Below are 23,920 nucleotides of genomic sequence, written 5' to 3'. Positions count from 1 at the left end.
CTTTTATAACAACAAGTCATTATTTTTTAGGTTGTATAACAATTCTTTTTTTTAAGGTGTTAGATAAACTTCCTCTGAAAGCAGAACAGATATCTTGTGGTTTATAGTAGCACCATATGTAATGTGGATTAAATTAACATATCCCTATATTCTGGTCATTCTGGAACCAAACAGCCCAAACTAACATCCCGGCACATTTACTCCAGTCAGTTATGTACAACATTTATAGTTTATTTAAAAAAAATGTTTATACACTTAGAGAGGTGGGTGAGTAAAGAAGACAGCCAGGGAGTTAGCCACTTACTAGAAAATACCTAAGCTGTACTGGGGGATGTAGGATTTCAAACCTGGCTTGAAATAATGGAAAAGAAACAACTCCAGAACTCAAGGAGAGCAAAAATATCCCACTTTGGAATGAGGTCTCAGAAAAAATAATAAATGAAGAGAACAGTTTGTAAATTTGTCTCAGGGAAAAAGTAAGGGGAGATAATTTCTCTTTTTTATAAAATGCTTCAATAAAGGGAATTATATAACCATCGTAATAACTTTTCAAGTGTTTTTTAATGTTGCTATAGTAAATAGAGAAATTGTTTACTTGAACTTCAATGAAAATCATTGAGTTTTTATATAGAATGTAAGTATAATATAAGTGATGCCAAAAATCAGTTTGTTACCTTTCATTAACACTTTGGGGTGGCCATGCTCGAGAAAGGGCTTTGAGCGGCACTTCCCAAGAATGAGAAACCTACTAGGACACTCATATGCCAAAAGAAGATTGACTCATTTCACTTTCCATTTTATTAGGTCTCTGTATGTACATATCCATTTCCTTTCTATTCAGTGCTCTTATGAATATATCTGCCTGTTTTTCTTGAATGTCATGATACACGACTTTCACCACCATGCTTTTGATTCTGAAAGGAGCTTAGAACATTTGATGCCTTTTCTTCTTTTTCATTTAAAATGCAAAGTAGATTTAAGAAAACCGAAAGTTTTAAGATGCAGTTCTGAAATCAGTCAAAATGTTATTGCATGTGGAAAGATCAAACTATGATTTAAACAGAGATTGTCAAGTTGGCTTTGAATTTGTGTTTTTCCATGTGCATATAGGGTCACATAGTTGACTACACTATTATAAACTAAATATAGTCTCGTTTCATTGACTTTTTTCCTAAGTTTTTTTCTGTCCTCTTGTTCTGTCTGCAGTTTGGAAACTAGTCCCATAACTGATACTGATCTTGCAAAGAGAACTGTCTTCCAAAGATCATACTCAGTTGTTGCTTCTGAATATGACAAACAACACTCCATTTTACCTGCACGAGTTAAAGCCATTCCTAGAAGAAGAGTTAACAGTGGAGACACTGGTAAGTATAAAGAAGAAAAGGAAGACTGAGTGATCTAAATGGTTTTATTTGCAGATATTTTTTAAAATCTAATTTTTGAAGGAAGAGGAATGGATTAATTGTAAATTGTGGTACACATACGCTCTGTGACACAGCCATAAATGTGCCTTTCTAAATTTTGCATTAGTTAGAGGAGACCCCCCCGAGATCATTCAGTGATTATTCAAGAATAAATTGACGGTTAAAATCTTGCTTGTTAGATGTCTAAGCCAAATATTGCTGCCGTTATCTCTTCCACTAAGTGTCAGTGAACCAGTAGTTGCAATGACTTTACTTTCACAATTGTCTTCCGACTCCCAACAGAAGCTTATAACTCTTGCAGCTGCTACCACTCTACCTAGATAATAAAATTGGGTGATATGAGTAACTCTTAATCAGATAATCTGGACCAATTGCTATCTTGGCCCCAAATTGGGGTTGGTTGAGTCTGTCTCAAGAATAAAGAAAGAAACACAAGAGAAAAAGATAACATGGTACTGATTTATCAGGTAGGGCACTTACTAAAATGAAGATCTGACCTAATATTTATAGATAGATGATTATGTATCTTATTGAAGACCCCAAGGAAAACATTGAACATCTCCCAGTGATGTATAGATTCATTCAACAAATATTTTTGAGCTTTTATTGAGACAGCTTTGTTATAAAGCACTCCTTTAGAAAATGATGGGGATAAAATGTAGATGCCGTTTAGGGAGAAAATAAATCACTTAGTGTTTAGTGTTTTAGAAACATGAACTTTAGATTCAGTCCTGGATTCAAAACCCGCCTCTGCAACTTAATAGCTGTATGACTTTAGGAAAGTAAGATATTTACTCTTTCTGAGCCTCAGTAAAAATTGAAGTCGTTATGATTTGTGTCCCATGCAAAAAAAAAAAAAAAAACCCAAAGACTCTAAAGTGAATAAGCCAGATACTATTATTTTTAGTATCATCTGAAGTATATTAATCTTATGTATTGCATGTGAAAATTAATTTTCTTTTTTTTTTTTTTAATAGAAGTTGGTTCTTCCCTCTTGAGACATCCATCTCCTGAGCTTTCCCGGCTAATCTCAGCCCACAGCTCTCTTTCCAAAGGAGAACGAAATTTCCAGTGGCCAGTTTTAGCTTTTGTTATACAGCATCATGATCTAGAAGGTCTTGAAATAGCAATGAAACAGGCATTAAGGAAATCTGCTTGTCGAGTTTTTGCTATGGAGGTATGAATACATTCGTGGGGTTGTTGATTCATCATACAAATCATGTGATAATTCCATTTAATGATGTCCCTTTTTTACCAAACAGAAATTGCAACAAATTAAGAGAAACAGTAGCCAATTGAAAATATCAAACATTTACATCAAAATTAAACTCTTAATTTTATGAATATAAATGAATTTAGAGTTCCATAGTTAAGCACTCAGAAGAAATTTATTTGTGAATTGCTTTATTATTTGAATCCTGATATTATCTTTTTTAAAAGCTTTTTGAAATCACAGTGTCATTTCAGTTAGAATAATCAAAGGTTGCCACAACTAGAAGGACCCACAACTAAAATAGACAACTATATACTGGGGGGATTTGGGGAGAAAAAAGCAGGAAAAAAAAAAGAATAAAGGGGATGAGAAGTAGGGCTTTTGAGTTATAAATTTAATGATATCTGAGTCAATCTATTTTCTGGAAATGAGAGGATTGTTGTATATCATAGATTTGTATATAGCATACGTTTTTTTCTTTATCATAGGTATGATAACCTGCCACTTTGTTGATGGGAGCAATATAAATATATTTAACTAAGTGGTAGTTTGTGTAGAGCTTGAGGAACAGCCTATGTTTTTCCTAAATGCAAGTTGGAAAAAAATTTGCTTGAGTAAATTAATATTAAGATGAATTTTTGAAATAAAAAGTGGTTTGAGGGCCAGCCCCAATAGCCTAGTGGTTAAGTTCAAAATGCTCCACTTTGGTGGCCCAGGGTTCGGTTCCCAGATGCAGACCTACACTACTCGTTTGTCAGTGACCGTGCTGGGGTAGCAGCTCACATACAAAGAAAGAGAAATTGGCAACAGTTGTTAGCTAAGGGCAAATCTTCCTCAGCAAAAAAAACGTGGTTTGAAAAAGTATTTTGGTATTGCATTTTGTAAGTACTATTTTCCCTATTATTATGTTTTTTTTAAAATTAGGACCAAAAATATTGACTATTTCAAGTTCAGTGGGCTTTCAGTGGAATGAAGGTCAAACTTAGTATCTTTCCTTGAAACACTTAGTCTGTGGAGGTACTTTGTTTCTGAGTAAGAAAGGCCCTGCATTTTTTAATTGTATATTTTCTTTTTATCTTGGACTCATTTAACCATCATTTATTCAGGCTTTCAACTGGCTTCTGTGTAATGTCATCCAAACAACTTCTCTCCATGATATTCTGTGGCATTTTGTGGCATCATTGACTCCTGCTCCAGTAGAAACAGAGGAAGAAGAGGATGAGGAAAATAAAACAAACAAAGAAAATGCAGAACAAGTAAGTGAGATTTTTGTTTTTTTAATTGTCTATATTTTTATAAAAGAGTAGTACCACCTTCAGATAGTGCGGTAATTTGAATGAGGTCATTCACAGATTATATAACCTAAAGGCAAGAATAAAATTTTGTTGCTATGAGCAACATATTAACTATACTTACTGAAAGTTTTCTCTCTAGCGAAAATACTGTCAGTCAATTCTGATTTCTCACTAAACATCATTGTCAGGAAGCAATCAACTAGAAGGTATAAGCTATTACAGTAGAATATAAGACAGATAACCAGGGCAACATTATTACATAGACGATCAGTCTACTTTACGATATTGCTGTAAGATATCAGAGAGTAAAATGATACTGTGTAGGGACATGAAATTCAAAAATCTCCTTTTGGCTAGAAGACACTTGGATTTTATAAGAGGCAGCCTATATAATGGAAAAGCATTGAACTGGATCCCTGGGTTCCAGCCGCATTTTTACCTTTGTAGCTCACTGTGGGCCTCATTTCCATATCTAAAGTAAAAACATAGAGGACTAAATCCTCCATTTAAAAGACAAGGCTATCAAAATAGATAGCAAAAAAAAGCTAGATGCTGTTTATAAGAATCACATCTAAAACATAAGGATACAGGAAGATTAAAAGTAGAGAGTTAGACAAAGATATTCTGGATAAAAACCAACCAAAGTAAAGTTGGTACAGCTAATTAGCACCAGAAAAAATGGATTTCAAGACAAAATTATTACTAGGAATAAAAAGATTCTTTACAAAAATGATAAAAGATTAATTCTGAACATGTATGTCCCTAATAATATAGCCTTAAAAATATTAAGTAAAAATTGACAGAACTGCAAGGAAAAATAGAAAAAAATCCGCATTTACAATGTGAGATTGTCACACACCTGTACCAGCTATCTGTTCCTGCGTACCAAACATCTCCACAACTTACTGGATTAAAACAGTTTCTTATTGGCTTACAACTCTGTGGGTCAGCTTTGGGTGAGGCTCAACTGAGAGGAATGGCTCATTTTTACGTACACATATAGATTGACCCTGCTAATAGATTTGTGAGCACACTAGAATTGATACTTATATATGTTACTCATTTGTTTGGTGGTTTTATTTATGAGTGATCTTATGATTGTTTCCCATAAAAGTGGTATAAGCATAATTAGTTAATCTTAACGTATGTTTTGGGTATGGTTTGGTTTTGTTTACATTTCTGTTACACGAGTATCTTTAAAGTATACATAACACTTTTAAATATATGTAATATGTTTTTGTGGGGAAAATTCCTTCAAGCACACAGACTGATCAGTTTGCTTTCAATTTGTCTCAGGAGAAAGATACAAGAGTATGTGAGCATCCACTCTCAGACATAGTGATTGCAGGTGAAGCCGCTCATCCTTTGCCACATACGTTTCACCGCCTGCTTCAAACAATCTCCGATCTTATGATGTCTCTCCCCAGTGGCAGTTCATTACAGCAAATGGCCCTCAGGTAATTTTATATCTGAGCATTCTGAGTCTATTGGAGAAGAGGTTTTTATGGAGCATTCAAAGCACAAAATGCTTGAAAGACTTCTCTAAATAGTAAGTTACAAAGAATCCCTATGTGATGTGATGGTGCTTCCCTCGTTACTGTCATAGTTTAGAATTGTCCTTCTTAGCTCACACCTGTTTGCCCCTCTGTAAAATGTGGATAATGTACTTCTTAGTGCTCTAAATTATCACCGGCTGTGGCAGTCTTCCTCACTGAATCTTAAATGTCACAAAAGGGAGAGGGAGAATGACATCTCAAAAACAGAAATCAAGATGGGGTTTTGAATTGAAGAGAATCTTAAGAAGTGGAGCCTAGTTATATGCAACCAATCCTACAACTACCTTGAGAAGCATCACCTGCTTTTAAGTCCACATCTGCTCAGATTTAGCATTACTTTTACATTGTGAACCTTGTTTTCAGATCCACATACTAGACTACACATATATATAAATCCTCCAGTGATTTTTATAAGAAATAAGTTCATGGAGTGATTTTGACTACCCACATCCCTAATGATAAGATCAGCAAAGGGGAGATTTTCTTTCCTCTTCACAAGATTTTTGAAGTACAAGACGTGTCATACTCTGAATTAGTGTGGAATTGTAAGACTAGTAAATTTGAGGGGCTATTATAATTGGGGGAACACTTGTCTACAAAACTGATTTCTTAACCTTTTTTGCTTCTGTAGTCTTCATCTTCATATATCCAATTTTTCTATATTTAAAATGGGTGCACTTTCCTTAGAACTTGCCTTGTTCCAAAGAACTTACCTTTATCTCTCAAAAAAAATAACCCAGTAGCAATGAGTTTATTCCTCGAATTTTTACATTTTTTTTCTAGAGTATTAAGATTTCTTGAAATATTAACTCCAGAGTGCTTTTTTACCAGGAATTCTTAGAAATTCCTGGAAAAAAGAATTATTTAATGTATTGCTTCTGCCTTTATAGATGCTGGAGTCTGAAGTTCAAGCAGTCTGATCACCAGTTCCTCCATCAGAGCAACGTCTTTCATCACATTAACAACATTTTGTCAAAATCAGATGATGGAGATAGTGAAGAGAGTTTTAGCATCAGTATACAATCTGGCTTTGAAGCTATGAGTCAGGTCAGTCATTTAACTGTTAACCCTGTTAATATTCAACAATGTATTGAAGGAGAAACTGAAAGTTACTTGTAAACAATTTGATTCTTTTATTTCTTATGTCTTCCATTATCATGGAAGATTTCCATTTGAGTATTATAATTATTTATATTTGTTTCTGGTAGGAATTATGCATAGTGATGTCCTTAAAAGACTTAACCAGCATTGTTGACATAAAAACTTCAAGCCGGCCTGCCATGATTGGCAGTTTGACAGATGGTTCCACAGAAACCTTTTGGGAATCAGGAGATGAGGATAAAAACAAAACTAAGAACATCACCATCAACTGTGTAAAAGGAATCAATGCCCGCTATGTATCTATTCACGTGGACAATTCCCGAGATCTTGGGGTAAGATAGGAAACTTAACTTGTGATTCAGTAGTTCTTTTCAGACCTTTAGTAATCATGCACTCTCATTTGTGAGTTTAGCAAAAGGATTTTCATTTGGAACTTCACCAACCAAACAGCATTTTTATATTTCAAAAATAAATCTTGTCTAAAGACAGATTAATATGATTGGGGATACTGTGGAATATGAATTCTATAGACGTCTGATTACAAATATACCATGACTACAACTAAGCAAAATAAATGTCTGCTCTGTAATTTTCTACCTCCATGGCCTTGTTTAAGCTATTCTGTTGGCCCAGAAGTCCTCCCTTGAACTCTGCCCGTCAGCTTCTCCCAAAATCTCTAAGACCCAGCAGAGAAATCCACTACCAGTACCTCCTCTATATAAATTACTCTTTCTCTCCCCTGGGTTCTTTTTTACATTATTCTCATGGCACTTAATACACTTTGACCTGTAGTGTAAAGAGCTTTCAGTTTCTAATCCTCACACCCAGCCATCGTAGGGGAGTAGGAGAGTTCCTGGACTAACCTAAGTAATTATAATTTATATTCTCCCTAGCCTTAGCCTGTCCACATGTTTAAACTGAACTAAGCATTCTTTCATAAAAGGCACTGATCAGAGGAAAAAGCGTCCTATTTCTTGGAGTATTGAGACCAAGGACAAAGTAGCGCCAACGGCCAAACTCCCATACTTCTACCCCCATTCCTGGGGAAGAATACTGCTCGGAATTGTTTCCCTCAGAATGGATGTGGCTTGCTAGCAGATCAGTATTAATAAATCCCCGTGGACCGTTGCCAAGCTGCTCCTATCCCATTCCCATATTTCCTTTCCCAGGAAGAGCCACAGCAGTGGGGTTGGGTGTCAGATAACCTGGATGGAATGCCAACCACAGAAGTCCAGTCTGTGGTCAGAGCACTCCTTGCCGTCCATAGCCACCCCCAACTCCTGTCCATCTGTGCAGATTTTATCTTCCCTGGTATTGAAGAAGAAAAAGGGACTTAACTAGTATATCATGAGCTTATCTCCTCTTCAGTCTCAAGTTTCAATTGGTACAACTACTTTATCAAGTGTAATAACTCAAAACATTTTTTTGGCTAGAACTCACTGCTCAGTATGAAGTTATCTTTGATTCATGATACATTTAAGCCAGAACATACTCTCCCCTAGAACAATGATTGCAATCGATATGACATTTTTGCCTTTTAGAGGAGATAATCATAACAATATTTATGGGACATAATAGTCTCAGTATATATACTGGCATCTGCTTTACTTTTAAGAAACCTCCTTTATATGCAAACTTAAGGCTTATGTACCTCTATGTCCCTCAGCCTGCCCACCACAGTGCCTTATATGCTGCATTTGTTGATTTGAATTGCATCAACCTATGGCACTTAAAGTATGCAGCTCTCCAAGGAATTAATATGTTAGTTAATCTTTTTCTTGATGTGCTTTGCATAAAATTTACTCATCCTTGAGGTCTCTAGCTCTAGTACCAGCATGACTCTTTTCAGTCCTTAACGCTATTAAACTTCTGCTATTTGCTATTTATTTTATGTGTTAGATTCCTCCCCTAGGTTGGCAAGGATCTCAAGGGCATGAAACCTATCATTCTCATATATCTTTCTCCAAGTCCATAAGACAGTCTTGGTACATTGTGATACGCACAAGTATTTGTTGGTTAAACTACCTGCCTTCCTTCCTTTTCCTTGCAGAAGCCATGAGAATATAGTGATAAGAGTGGGACAAGAGTGACAAGCAGAGTTGTTGAAAGGCTTCTTAATAGAGATAGAATTTAAATGTTTAGACTTTGGATAAAAAGAAAGAATGCCAAGCCACTCTCTCAGAACCCGTGGAGAAAGGCTGAAATGTGAGATTTAAGATAGTTTGTAAGAATAAAAGACTGGAGTTGTAAGAATTGTGGCTAGATAGACAGATGGAGTAAGGTCAGTTAGAAAGGACCGTAAAAGACAGGCAGAAGAGCTGATGTGATATTGTGAGTTCTGGAGCAGGAATATGACAAAATAACTATTTTGAATTGTCTGTTTTAGAATAAAGTTACCTCAATGACCTTCTTAACTGGCAAAGCAGTAGAAGATTTGTGCAGAATAAAGCAGGTAACTAAAATTTTGTCATTAAATGTTTGGCTACCTAGGGAGAAATTTCTTCTTCTCAGTCTCCACTGTTGAGTTCTAATCTTGGCATGCTACCAAAGCATTATAGGAAATCGGCTACTTACAGAACACTAAATTGACAAATGGTCCATATATAGGAACAGTTACGACCATCCCTGTGCTAAACATCTTACCCATTGTTGCCCAAAATGTTCTCTAGTCATGAGCAATTATACTCTGCCTATAGTCCTCCACCCTCTACAGCCTTCTGCTCCCCTGCAAAGATTTAGGGTGACTTAAAATTTGTCACAGATCCGATTCACAATTAACACCTAAATTCATCTACACTTCAGGTTAAAATGTGGGCTGTTGTCCTCTATCTATCACTTTAACACTGCAACTGTATCTAGGTTGCAAGTCAGTTTACAAACCAACTCTAGAAACAAGTTAAGGTTTATCTGGGCATGTGTCTGAGATTCTCTATAAACTCGCTTGTGTTAGTGAAACTTTTATCAAAGGTCTTCTGCAGCTACTTTATCCCACTAAAGTTGACCTTTTGTTTTCTTTTCGGATCATATTGAAAGAATGAATTGAGATTTTGGATTAAAGAAATATTAAATTTTGCTTAAATTTTTAAAGAATTTGGGGAAATAATCTTTAATGAGATATTTGTTTATGCTTAATACTGTTTAGAAAATTGACCTTATCAATTAAAATAATATCAATTTAGGTATCTATAGAAATAATGTAGAAGTTCCAAGTCATTCCTAGGACATCAAATGCCATAAGAGCAAATTTTCATTTTATAAAGAGAATAGTGTCAAAAACCATTTCACGGTGCACTGAAATTTAATCTTTGAAAAAAGTTATATTCTCAATGAAATACAGTGAAATAAGGAATCACAAATGTGAAGTTATGTATTATATAATTTTCCTTCAAAAGTAAAACATATTAACTGTACATTGAAAATGCCTATCTTTTATGATGCTTTAATGTGAAGATGTACAAAACAAGACCTCATTAGTGATCTGGTGTTTCTACTTACAGTCAGTATAGGTAAAATACAGTCACATAAATTGTAATGGTTTCACTTATGTAACTTGGGCCCAGAAGCCATATAGTGGTCAAACCTGTGTTTCAATTCTCAACTTTGTCACTTACTAGAATCTTTCCACCTGTGTGGATAATAGCTCACTTCTTCGTCTGTATAATAGCTATCATAGTATTACTTATCCTCACAAGGTTTAAATAAGGTAATCGATGTGAAATAACCTAATGAACTTGAATGTGTACAGTTGTTTGTCATTTGAGCTTGGTGTCATTAGTGCTAAATCTAGGACAGTGATAAGACAGTAGTACGGCTGTGTCAGGTTTATATCCCTTTTCTGCTTTACTAGGTTGATCTGGATTCCAGGCACATTGGCTGGGTAACAAGTGAACTTCCAGGAGGAGATAATCACATCATCAAAATTGAATTAAAAGGCCCAGAAAATACACTGAGAGTTCGACAAGTTAAGGTTCTGGGCTGGAAGGATGGTGAAAGCACTAAAATTGCTGGCCAGATTTCAGCCAGTGTGGCCCAGCAAAGGAACTGTGAAGCTGAGACTCTGCGAGTGTTCAGACTTATTACATCTCAAGTGAGTGGCCTTACTACATTTTCTAGCACAGGATAAATTGAAATAATATATTGTTTTAATAAGAGGGTAGCAAAATATTTTGTAAAACTGGCTAAAAATGTGGCTGGCCCATTTTTTCTTCTTATAGCCCTAAATTCTTGTTTCATTTTTCATTCATAACTCTGAAAAGTAGTGGTGTATAGCAGGAATAGCATAGTAATGTTATAAAACCTGCAGAATCAGCTAATGAGTCCTCTAGCTTTCACAGTGATAATGCCTGCCATTAGTTCCTTCTCATGTTCCTGTCTTCTGTATCAGGTATTTGGAAAGCTCATCTCTGGAGATGCTGAACCCACACCAGAACAAGAGGAAAAAGCACTGTTGTCATCACCTGAAGGAGAGGAAAAAGTATACAATGTATTTATTTGTATTCTAAAAATATTTATTTACATTTTTCATTTTCTTTCTTTTGTTGTATGAAATAATCCATGTATTGCTATGTATTTTTAATGATTATATGATATTAGTTTATATGCGGTTAATTTTTTTTACTTAGAAAGAAAATGAAGGAGCTATCAAAAGAAATTCATTATTTGTTCATGTATAATCTAGCTAGTATTTTAAGTAACAAAAAAATTTCCTCTAGGGCCGGCCTGGTGGTATAGTGGTTAAGTTCACACACTCCGCTTCTGCAGCCCGGGGTTCGCAGGTTCAGATCCCAGGCGTGAACCTAGCACCACTCGTCAAGCCACGCTGTGGTGGCATCCCACGTAAAATAAAGGAAGATTGGCACAGATATTAGCTCAGCGACAATCTTCCTCAAGCAAAAAGAAGATGATGGCAACAGATGTTAGCTCAGGGCCAATCTTCTTCACACACACACAAAAAATTTGCTGTGTACCTTGGGCTGTTGTGCTCAAATGTTAGCATTTGTAGAATTAACTTAGTCATTTACTGTGCTGTGCACTATCAGTTATCTTCTCCTTTCTCTATTTTATCTGTCCTTCACAGTCCAGCTCAAGAACACTGTCTTCTCCATGAACCTTCTTTATGATTTCCCCCAAACAAAAAGCAGTTTTCCTTCTGCTAAACTTTGTAGTAATCTCTACATGTCTCTTCTTAGTTTCTCTCTTGTTATTTTTATTTATATGCATATGTTACTTCTACTGAATCATAGCGTCTTAAAGACCAAGTGCATGTCTGGTTTGTCTGTGTATCCACCATGGCATAAACACACATACATTCAGTAAATTTTTATTGTGATAACCTGTTCTTTATACTGTCCTTGAAATTTCTTCTAAAATGCAGTTGCCTTCTTTATTTGGTATAAAGTAAAGCACTACACCTAATAGGAAAACCTCATGCATTTCCAAGAAAGAGAAGTCACCCCTGGTCCTACTATTCTTGTGTCTTTAGATGTTACAAATAATCACCTTGGCAGCCCTTTGAAAGATAATTTCAAGGACTTACCTAGGCTAACCCTGTGCATTCTGATACAGTAGTATCTATATCAACTACATATTTCTATGTGGGGTGGTCTGTGAAAAATAGAATTTCATAAACTCTGGTAATTTCTTCCAGCATCTTTTGGAGATATCATTTACTTGACTACAGGACTGTGTTACCACTCATTAAATCAACTAGATTTTAGCAAATGGCAATTCTGTGCTAAACAACCATGAGCATTGGTACCAAGCCCTTAAAAAGCTTACATTCTATTCTTAGATATGAACCCTCCACCCTTCCTAGAAAAGAAATCAACCAGGATACGGTATAGTATATAACCAGCTTATTAAATATGTGAAAAAATTGTGCATGTCATAGGATTTCAGAGTACATTGAGATGCTTGTACACAGGAGTAGTCAGAGAAGGCTTCTTGGGGGATATTGGATATGAGTTACCTGAAAGAGAATGAATGAAAGTTAGATTAATAGAGAGGATGGGAGCAAGGGCTCGTTGAAGAGGCTGGCCCAATAGTAGGAGAGTGTATGTTGAAGTGTTAAGGTTGAATAGGAAAGATTGTGATAGCTGTTGGATGCCCATGATAACATAATTTTTAAGAAAATAATTTGTCAGGTTTTTTAAGTAAAATTTACATATAAAAAAAATTCATCCTTTTAAACTGATGAGTTTTGGCCAATGTATACAGTAGTAAAATTATCACCACAATCAAGTTTTAAAACATCACTCCCAAAATTTCCTTCATACTCCTTTGTATTCAGTCCCCATATCTCATGCTAGACCCTAGCAACCTCTGAAGTGTTTTCTGCCCCTGTGGTGTTGCTTCTCCTGGATGTCATATAAATGGAACCACATAGAATGTAGCCTTATATCTGCTTTCTTTCACTTAGCGTAGTGCTTTTGAGATTCATCCATGTAGGAGCATGTATCAGTAGTGCATTCTTTTGGTTGTGAGAAGTATTCCATTATAAGAATTTACCATAATTTGTTTATCCTTACACTTTTTGATGGATATTTAGGTTGCTTCTCCTATTTCGCTATCATTAATAAAGCTGCTATGAATATTTGCATACAGATCTTTCTATGGGTATGTTTTAATTTTTTGGGTGGTAAATACCTATGAGTAGGATTGCAGGTTGTATGGTAAGTGTATGTTTAACTTTATAAGAAATTGCCAAACTTTTTCCAAGGTGGGTAAACCATTTCACATTTTTACTGGCAGTGTATCAGATTTCCAGTTGCTCCACATCCTCAACAGCACTTGGTATTGTCAGTCTCTTTAACTTTAGCCATTCTAGTAGGTGTGTAGTAGTATCTCTTTGGGGGTTTTAATATGGATTTCTCTGATGATTAATAATGTTTAGCAGATTTTCATGTGCTTCTTTGCTGCCATCTCTGTACTTTATTTAGTGAAATATGTGTTCACGTCTTTTACCCATATTTTTTATATTGGGTTGTTTGTGTTATTATTAGGTTGTAAAATATTTTTGTATATTCAGGATATAGGTCCTTCACCAAATATGTGTTTTCAAATATTTTCTCCTAGTCTGTGGTTTATCTTTCAGAGAGCAGAAAGTTTTAATTTTGATGAAGTCCAGTTGATCTGTTTTTTTCTAAGTGACTCATGGTTTTTGTGTCTTATCTAAAACCTACAGTCACAAAGATTTTCTCCTATTTTCTTCTAGAAACATTAGAGTTTTAGGTCTTTTGTTTAGAGATATATACATTTTCAGTTAATTTTTCTAAACAGTGTGAGGTAAGGGTTGAGGTTAATTTTTTTCATGCAGCTGTCAATTGTTCCACCAACATTTGTTGAAAAGATTATCCTTTGTCAGTGATCAATTCACCATAATGTGTAGGTCTGTTTCTGGACTCTCTTTCTCTTCCACTGATTTATATGTATATTCTTACACCAACATCAGACTGTCTTGATTACTGCAGATTGATTAGTGCAGTCTTGATTACTGGAGATTTATAGAAAATTATGAAATTAGATTCCAACCTGGTTCTTTTTCAAAGTTGTTTTGGTTATTCTAGGTCCTTTACATTTCCATATAAAGCTTAGAATCAGCTTGTCAGTTTCGTCCCCCTCTAAAAAACCCTGCTGCACCAAATTGATGAGCCACTTTGGGGAGAATTGACGTTGTAATAATATTGAGTCTTCCTATCTGTAAACGTGGTATATCTCTGTATTTATTTAGATCTTCTTTAATTTCTGTCAACAGTGTTTTGTAGTTCAGTGTAAAAATCTTGTACACGTCTTATTAAATTGATTCCTAAATGTTTCATGTTTTTGTAAATGGTATTTTTTATTTTGCTTTCCACTTGTTCATTTCTGCTATATAAAAATACAATTGACTTTCTTAAGGTTATAAGTATACTGACCGTATAACCTGTGATCTTCTTAAATTCACTTATTAGTTCTAGAAGCTTTTTGTAGAATCTTTAGGATTCTCTTAATAATCATGTAGTCTGTAAAGAAACTTGGTTTTACTTTTTCCTTTCCTATCTATATGCCCTAAATTTCTTTTCTTGTGTTATTGCAATGGCTAAGACCTTCAGTACCATGTTGAATAGAAGTAGTGAGATCAGACATCTTTGCTTTTTCTGGGTCTTAAAAGGAAAGCATTCAGTCTTTCACCATTCTATGATCTTAACTATAGATTTTTTGTAAATGCTTTTAATCAGATTAGATTGAGGATGTTTCCTTCTATTCCTAGTTTACTGAGAATTTTTATCAGAATCGATATTCTTGTGTATTTCTCTTTTGTCATTTTCTTTTATTCAGTAAAATAATCTACATATTGCTATGTTTGTTAATGGATATGCAGTATTCGCTTATATGCAGCTCATTTTTCTTTAATAAATATGAAGATAAATTAGGGGAGTGATAGCTAAATGGTACATTGTTTTTGGGGGGAGTGTTGAAAATGCTTTCAATTCACTGTGGTGCTGGTTGCACATGTCTGTGACTATACTAAAAACCATTAAATTGTACATTTTTAAATGAGTAAATAGTAAGGTATGTGAACTATATTGCAATAAAACTGTTTTAAGAAAGCAAAAAAAGAAACAAATTATGAAAGTAGTTTAAAAATAAGGAGGTAAAAAAAGTATCTGAAAGGAGCTCATTTGTTAATGTTTAATCTAGCTAGTATTTTAGATAGCCAAAAAAATACTCTAAAATTTACTCTCTTTACTAGATACAGGGCTATTGCAGTTATCTATTCTTGAGTGAGCTCTGGTAGTTCTTTCAAGTAATTTGTCCATTTCATCTAAGTTGCTGAATTTACTGGTAGAAGTTGTTCATAATGCACCTTTATTATCCTTTTAATATTGGTAGAATCTGTAGTGATATATCTTCTCTTATTATTTATTTCTACCTGTTTTCTTTGGGTTTGATTTGTACTTTATCTAGTTTCTTAAGGTGCAAACACAGATCATAGACTTGAGACCTTTCTTTTCTCGTAGAAGTAATGCTGTAGTTTTCTTCTAAGCACTGCTTTAGTTGAGGGTCACAAATTTTGGTGTGTTGTTTTTTTCATTACATTCAGTTCAAAATATTTTCTGATTTCCATTTTGATTTCTTCTTGAACCCCTGGTTAATTTAGAAGTGTCTTGTTTAATTTCAAAATATTTGGGCGTTTTCCTGATACCTTCTTATTATTTATTTCTACTTTAATTACATTGTGGTCAAAGAATATACTTTATATAAGTCATTTTAGAATTGTTAAGATTTGAATTTTGACTCATAATGTGGTATATTTTAGTTAATGTCTGTGTACACTTGAAAAGAATGTGAGCTCTGCTTTGGTCTGTGAGGGGGTTCTATAAATATCAATTAGTTCAACTTGGTTGATGGTTTTGTTCAAGTCTTCAAGAGCTTTACTGATTTTTGTTTGCTCATTTACTTGTTCTGTCAAGTACAGAAAGAGGAGTTTTGAAGTGTCCAGCTACTATATAGATTTGTCTCTTTGGATTTCAGTTTACCTGGTTGCCAAGCTCAGCTCTCCAATGGGTACCAAAAAAGTTATGGTTTTGTAGATTATGAGCTTTTTCTCATTGTTAAGGTGGGAGTGACATTCTCTTGTGGCTTTCTCTATTCTACGAAAAGTGAAACCAAGAGTCATTTTTTATTCTTAAACAAAAGAGTGCCTTCTGTCAGTTTTCTTACCTGTAAAATAGGCAAGACATCAGATCTTAGCTTAGGAGGTTGTTGTGAAGATTAAATAAGATTATGTGTGTGTGTGTGTGTGTGTATGTGTGTATATATGTATGTATGCCTGTCTGTATATCTGTCTATCACTTAGAAGAGTGCCATGCATGTAGTAAGCACTGTAAAACTTCTTCCGTCATTTTTCTTCTTATGATATGTTTCTTTGATTACTGCTGGTATTGGAAGGAGCGTAGTTCAAGACCACCATTATCATAGAGTTTTGTTAGGACACTTTCCTTTTAACCAAATGTCATTTTCCTAAATTGCTCTTCTAACAACTGAATGTAGGATGTGAACTAATAATGTTCACAATTTAGAAATAGATTCAATCAAAGTGACCTCAATTGACTACATTAAAGAAATCCGTGAAAACCTGGTATACTCCTCTAGATTTCTTAAATTTGGAAATTTTGTTCTTTTTATAGTCACCTTAGCCAGTAGTGATTTCTTCACACTTTATCCTTTGTCTTAGTATTATAGACATCAATTTAAAGTAAGTTCACCTTATAAAAATACCTGCATAATTATTTCTCAAGATACTTTAAAATGTCAAATATACAAATTTTATTCAAAGAGCCTGCTTCTTTCTTTTTTTTTTTTCTTTTTTCTATTTAAAGGCAACATCAGATGCTGACCTGAAAGAACATATGGTTGGAATCATATTCAGCAGGAGTAAACTGACTAACTTACAAAAACAGGTTGGTTAATAGCCATCTCATTGTCTTCTCTTGTTTTTTTTCAGGTGTAAAGTGTTTTCCAAAATTTATGGAAGCTTTTTTATGCTGACTTTTTTATAGGTCCTCCATCGTGTGTCTCCCTTTTTCTAGAGAGAAGGGAGTATATTGGCATACCTGCATCACTTTAAAGCTTTTGTTATGAACGTTAACTTTCTTTCTTTGCTGCTCTTTGTTATTTCTCATTTTCAGGTAGATTGTTTTCGTTTTCGTGTCAAATACCCAGCTATGTCAGATTTCATTTGTGTTTCCTGTGATCCTTTCCCCACTGTTTTTTTAATTTGTTGGTGGATTATTTTTATTGTTATTTTGCTGAGCAGTTATAATATTAGCTAAATCAGTGCTTATGTTTTAATGAGAAGGAGGTGGGACAGCAGCACTAGACTGTTCAGACAGTGGTGTGCCTGGGTGACTTAAAAGTTAGCCCTTCAAAGGTTAGACACAGTATTGGTTTTAAATTAGCCCGTTATTTTAACTTTCAACACTATTAAGTCTTTTCTTAAATAAATATCATAAATTTATTTGTGCTTTATCTTTTTAAGAACATTTCATGGAATCCTAGATGCTACCAGTTATAAAATGTGCTCTTATTTTATATATCACTAAAAAAGAAAATTTGCTACCAATTAAATTGTGGATGCCATTAATTATAAAGCACATTGTGAATAGAAATGTTAAAATGTGAGGGAAAATGTACCTTGGAAGTGATAAAATATGGTAATTTGTTTTTGTTTGATATCTTAAACCACAGGCAGAGATATTGGTAACTTGTAAAAAAGTAATTTCTACACCGTAGTTGATTTCAATATTCAGATTTTTAATCATGGTTCCATTAGTTTTTCTTGATTGTTTTTAAGATGAGTTAAGAGAATGGTATGATGGAGAATTAACTGAGAGGAAGAGTATTAAATTGAGTATCAGCTAATATTTTTTGCCTTTTTTTTTAGCCTAGGAGTAGTAAATTGGTCTTAAAAATGTGTTTTTACGTTTTCTTTATGTTGCTTTTAAATAGGTGTGTGCTCACATAGTCCAGGCTATTCGCATGGAAGCTACCAGAGTTCGTGAAGAATGGGAACATGCCATATCAAGCAAAGAAAATGCCAATTCTCAGCCCAATGATGAAGATGCCTCCTCTGATGCTTACTGCTTTGAGCTGCTCTCGATGGTTTTAGCACTGAGTGGCTCTAACGTGGGCCGGCAGTATCTGGCTCAGCAACTAACTCTGCTCCAGGATCTCTTTTCACTGCTCCACACAGCCTCCCCTCGAGTCCAGAGACAGGTGACTGCTCATACCACTGAAACGTTGTTTAAAATTATACTAGCAAAGAGAATCACCTTAGGGCCTTAAGTATTGATTTTTATTTTGTTTTGTAAGTTTTAGTTTTTGGATTGTATTTTAACTCCATGCTTTTTATTTTTGACTCATTGTAATGAGAATATGAAGAAGCAAGATATGTTCCATTTTACTAATGTGCTGTTGTAATAAAGAGTATCCTGGCTATTGATTGTCATATTACCATGAGATATATAGCGTAATTTTCCTTTAATCCTGACCAAATGAAAGACACGTTTTTTTTTTTTTCTTGCTGCCCTGCAGTGTTAATTACCACTTGAGAAATTTAAAATAGTGTTTAAATCATATTTCTATCCTTTTCAAAGTTTTCGAAGTCATAGAATGGCAGCTAGGCTTATTAAACAGATGAAAACTTTAAAACACCAATCTTTAAATGGAATTTGTTCCTTTTATTTTTCTTACCAGGTGACCTCCTTACTAAGACGAGTTTTACCTGAAGTGACCCCTAATCGGCTGGCCAGCATCATAGGAGTGAAATCCCTTCCCCCAGCAGATATCAGTGATATCATTCACTCAACAGAGAAAGGAGATTGGAATAAGCTAGGTATCTTGGACATGTTTCTAGGATGCATTGCCAAAGCACTCACAGTACAGCTAAAAGCCAAAGGAACCACCATCACAGGAACAGCTGGTACCACCGTGGGCAAAGGAGTTACAACAGTTACCCTTCCAATGATTTTCAATTCCAGGTTTGTCATTGCGTCTCTTTTAGTGCAAAAATAGAACAGAGCAAGCCACTCTTTGAAGAGTTAAGACATGATTTCAAATTGCACCTTGTCTGCTTCTTCACCAACTATAAGCCATAAACGACTGACCTGTATATAAAAAAGAATGCCATTTATAATAAAAGTGTCATTTTGAATTAGTGGGGAAAAGAAAGTCTGCTGAATAATGTTGGAATACTTCTCATGTAGAAAAAAATTGTAGGCCCCTACCTCACACTGTATACAAAAGTGACCTTGAGATCAATTAAAGCTTTATATATATTTCTTTTAAAACTCTACCAGAACGAATTATAGGAGAATATTTTTGTTATCTTCAATTTGGGAAGACCTCCTTAAACAAAACACAGGACCTAAAAGTTTCAGAAGAAAAGATTCACAGATTTGGCTATATAAAAATGTAAATTAACTGATAGCACAATTTAAATGTTTTAAAATACAAGCAACTTACTTGGAAAAAACATTTAACACAGATAGAGTAGGCAATGAATTATTAGTTGTAATATTAGAAGAATGACTACAAATCAATGAGAAAAAGACAAACATTTTGAGAAATAGGCATTTTTTTATGACACCTAATGTACATTGCTACAGCCTTTTTGGATGTCAATTTGAGAACATATCATGTATTTAAAATATATATCCTTTGACCTACCAATTCTACTTCTAGAACTGTTTCCCTCAAAAATGTTCATACATGCACACAAAGATATATATACAAAGATATTTGTTACAGAATTGTGTGTGACAGCAAAAAATTAGAGACATCTGGAATAATGCTAGTCAAAGAGCCAATACATGACATTAAGCAAATAACACCAGAATGTAAATCAATGTATCGCTTCCTTCATTTAGTCTTGCTAGGGGAAAAAAAATGTCAGGTGAACTAAATGGTAGTATACTCAATGATATAGTTGGCATATTCTGGTGCAAGCTCTTTATCATCTCTATGTGGACTGGTAACAAATAGTTTGAAGTCTATGGAATATACTTTAAATAGCACTGTTCTAGAAAATGCCTACAAAAATAATATATAAACAGAAATATTTGAAAAAGAACACATCAGAATAGCTATTCTCTGGGGGTTGAAGAGATAGATTCTGGGTAATGTTTTGATTAATTTTCTTTTAAAATGCTTTAATTGATTGAATCATTTAAAAAGTTAAAATACCTGCATGCTGAAATAAGTTTTCATCTTATTCATTTATAACTGTCACTGATTGGTTTGCAAATGCTGACTTTCCTTTGTAGTTATATCCGACGAGGTGAAAGTCATTGGTGGATGAAGGGCTCAACTCCCACCCAGATCTCAGAGATCATCATTAAACTTATTAAGGATATGGCGGCAGTAAGTTCCCATCCTCCTGTCCATTATGTCAGGGAAGTGCAGTAGAAATCTGATGAGTAAAACAAGCAGCTTATTCTACTGGATTGATAGGAGAAGTACATTCATGTTATTTTCTTTACTTAAAGACTCTGTTTAGTAGGTTAACTATTGTGCCATTTGTCTTTTCAGTTAATAGTGAATTTATCCTTTGTGTAAAGTATGTTCATTTCAAGCTTCCCAATTAATTTACTTGAGAATTGTTATGAAAGTTTTCCAAGACTTTAAAACTTAAATTAAAAAATAAAACATACTCTTTGAACCCTAAAAAACAGCCTGAGTCACGAGCCTAAAGGGAGAAAAAAAGGGCTCCCCAAAGTAGAAGTTTCTTATTCTCTTCAGTTCTCATGGTTCATAAAACCTTTTCTCTTCTTTATTAATGTCCTATACCACTATCTTTAGATGTTGGCTTTGGGGGGAGATCTGGGAATGTGGAGGAAAGGGAATTACTTCTCAGAGTGCCCGGCTCTTACTGGTTTCTCCGTAATCTTAGTTTCCGTACATTCCATTATATTTCCAGGAGTCCAGCCTGAGGAGGGCAGGATACTGTGGATTATAGGTTCCTGAGGGGTAGAGTAGACAGCAGGCATTTTGGAGGAGAAGGAATTTGAATTTGAACTGCCCCGTAAAAGATTAGTAGCATGTGGATATGAGACGAGGAAGGATATTCTGGGGAAGGAGGAAGTTCTATCACTTTTCCCAACAGTGTGAACATTTCCTCAATCAGAGAAAAGGAGAATTTTTTCAGTTCTTAAGTAGGCTTTCTCAATATGTTCATTGGATGAAAATACTTTGGAAAAATGTTTAGGAACACCTAAATTCTATGGTAGTATTGGTGTTTGGTAAAAATCAAGTTAGCAAATTAAGGTAGTTATAATTTGAACCCATTGAGGCTCTTGGGTTCCAGCAATACTCATCTAAAGCAGTTAGCTTAGCTGTATAAATTTCATGTTAAATAACAAGGTTTCATAATTTAAATTTCTCATGCATAGACACCTTAGTACCTCTGTTATGTTTTTGTCTACATGTAAGAGGAAATGCCCTTGAACTCTACAGGAAAAGAGTATTGAGAACCTACATTTTTATTTACTTTTCTTTTGAATCATCAAAATAGTGATCTGGAGTTGAATTTTTCTTAGGCTTGTAAAGGATTTTTATTTCAAAAGTATGCCCCTTGATCTAAAAGTTCACTAATGATTAAATCTTTTCTTTTTGGTGAGAAATGTTATTTAAGAGAATAGAATTTGCTACTATGATTAATCATTTCTGGTTGTTTATTAAATTATTCTCTCCTGCTCAATAGGGTCATCTGTCAGAAGCATGGTCCCGAGTGACAAAAAATGCCATTGCAGAAACCATCATTGCCTTGACCAAGATGGAGGAAGAATTCAGATCTCCAGTGAGGTGTATTGCAACAACTAGGGTAGGTTTCTGTTTCATTTGCCTGTGTCATTCTATGTTCTTTTTCAGTAATAGGTTTGAACAATTTTAAATCAATAACGTAGCTTAATCCATGTGGTTTTTTTTTTTTTTTTACCAAATACTGTATTTATTGAAAACATTTGAAGGCTTTTTTGAATTATGAGCTAAGTATGGTGATTATTAATATTCACTGCTATATGTTCTTTATCGCTTGTTTTTGTTATTATTTAGGAAGCTAGGGATATACTGGTTAGAAAAGGCTAAATTACCCATATGTCAGTGTATTGTCTTTCTAATAATGTATTTACTGTAACTTACCACAGTATGTTTAGTGTCAGCATTATGCTGTGATAGACTGAAGGTCCTCCAAAGGAAAGGCCCCTCCCTACTCCTTTTGGTATGGCCATATAGTAGAGCCCAAAAGTATGGTCCCAAAGTAGAGCGCTAGAGCCTACTTCTGGGTTTATGGGCCTTACTTTTAAAAAGCAAAAAGTTTGAGTGCCCAGGGCGGGGTAGGGCAGAATCTCTTAGGAAGTGGAATTGCTTTCTTCACATGTAAATTTGTACATACAGTAAATTTTCACCTACTAAATTTCGTGTCCCATATACTTCCAAAAGAGGTTTGAGGTTTCCTTGAAGCAGGGCAATGTAACAGCATCAGGAAGAAGTAAATACTGGTAGAAATTGCTTAAGTTAATCCTCAGAAGTCTGAAAAAGAAGATAAATTGTATTTCCCTAGGGCAGAAAAGGCCAATTTATGGGCTGTTGCTAGTGAGTGTGACTTCGGAAGCATCTGTTCTGACAGTAAGCCTTTCCCACCATGCACGCATTTCCTTCATTCTGCGCTCCCCTTTCTCCTTGCATACTTTCTTTTTCTTTTTCTGCTTTTTCTTTCCCTGTTTTTTCCTCTCTTACTCTTCATATCTAGTGACACTCACATGTACCTCATAGAGTTGAGACAGTTAAGTAATCTTCTATTTTTCAGTAATGAAGAAATGTATCATTTTATATAAAACTGAACTTTACCCTTTAAGCCTCAGAAAGTTTAAAACTATTTTTGAGGGCAATTTTCTAAAGTTTTTAGACATTTACTTATTTCTGATAAAGTGTAACAAGCATAGTGCTAGACGATTGGGGGCTTACAGAGACTTCTAAGGAACTATTATTATCCGAAGGAATTTAATATATACTCAACTCCTCAGGGAACTGCGCAAAATTAAACACCCATTTTTGCCACCTTCCTTTGAATGTGATGCCTCAGGCAGACAACACTAGATTGGAAAAATCTGCAGGAGGCATTGGTATATTAAATATTTAAATTCATTTACTGATATATAATTTACACAGTAGACCAATAAAGAATAATTTTATATGTCAGGTAGAAAACAGAATGGTTCATCAGAGCAACAGTCCTTTATTCAGTAAATATTTGAGTGCTACTATGTGCGTGGCACATACTGCAGTGAGCGTGTGTGCCTGGTAGCACATCAGGAAAACTTGAGTGCCACAAGGTAGCTGTGTATTTTCAAGTTTAGCTGGCATTTATTAAGCTGCTATCATGTGCCAGGCAGTCAGTGTTTTTTAAATCTTTCCTAAAAATTCACTTGTAACAGTCTTTCCTTTCAACAGCTCTGGCTTGCTCTAGCATCACTGTGTGTTCTTGATCAGGACCATGTAGATCGTCTCTCCTCAGGGAGATGGATGGGAAAGGATGGACAACAAAAACAAATGGTGAGATCAAAATTATTTTATAAAAATTTATCTTGTTTTACTTTCTGGTAAGCTTTAGCTTGGCTTTAAAAAACACCCTGCAAGTCAAAATACACAATTAGTGGAACTCTTGAAAAATTGTGTCACATTGCCCAAGTTCATCTTACAAACCTGTCTCACTTGGGATCCCCTCTCCATAGTAGATTAGGGGCTTTAATTATATAAAAAGCTTGCCCGTTCTTCTCTGAGTCACGTTTGCAT

The 23,920-nt window shown here is 34.7% G+C and overlaps 1 protein-coding gene across 30 annotated transcripts in view; it reads left to right on the top strand.

The window, feature by feature from the left end:
• MYCBP2 (MYC binding protein 2) overlaps positions 1-23,920 on the top strand; it is a 256,174-nt gene that overhangs the window by 217,100 nt on the left and 15,154 nt on the right. For 28 of the 30 annotated variants that reach the window (XM_070578977.1, XM_070578975.1, XM_070578971.1 and 25 more), the window contains 15 exons: positions 1,207-1,364; positions 2,402-2,601; positions 3,744-3,893; positions 5,229-5,389; positions 6,379-6,535; positions 6,697-6,921; positions 8,976-9,041; positions 10,437-10,676; positions 10,974-11,072; positions 16,951-17,031; positions 18,080-18,346; positions 18,827-19,110; positions 20,395-20,491; positions 21,831-21,950; positions 23,579-23,680. In XM_070578977.1, coding sequence (XP_070435078.1) covers positions 1,207-1,364; positions 2,402-2,601; positions 3,744-3,893; positions 5,229-5,389; positions 6,379-6,535; positions 6,697-6,921; positions 8,976-9,041; positions 10,437-10,676; positions 10,974-11,072; positions 16,951-17,031; positions 18,080-18,346; positions 18,827-19,110; positions 20,395-20,491; positions 21,831-21,950; positions 23,579-23,680 — 2,407 coding nt within the window. The remainder of the gene's footprint in view (positions 1-1,206; positions 1,365-2,401; positions 2,602-3,743; positions 3,894-5,228; positions 5,390-6,378; positions 6,536-6,696; positions 6,922-8,975; positions 9,042-10,436; positions 10,677-10,973; positions 11,073-16,950; positions 17,032-18,079; positions 18,347-18,826; positions 19,111-20,394; positions 20,492-21,830; positions 21,951-23,578; positions 23,681-23,920) is intronic. The other 2 variants (XM_070578980.1, XM_070578950.1) reach the window with 1 other exon arrangement.

Source organism: Equus przewalskii, chromosome 16 (assembly GCF_037783145.1).
Source record: "Equus przewalskii isolate Varuska chromosome 16, EquPr2, whole genome shotgun sequence".
Lineage (NCBI taxonomy): Eukaryota > Metazoa > Chordata > Mammalia > Perissodactyla > Equidae > Equus > Equus przewalskii.
Note: the sequence above shows the minus strand (reverse complement) of the source record. Positions and strands in the feature narration are given on the sequence as shown.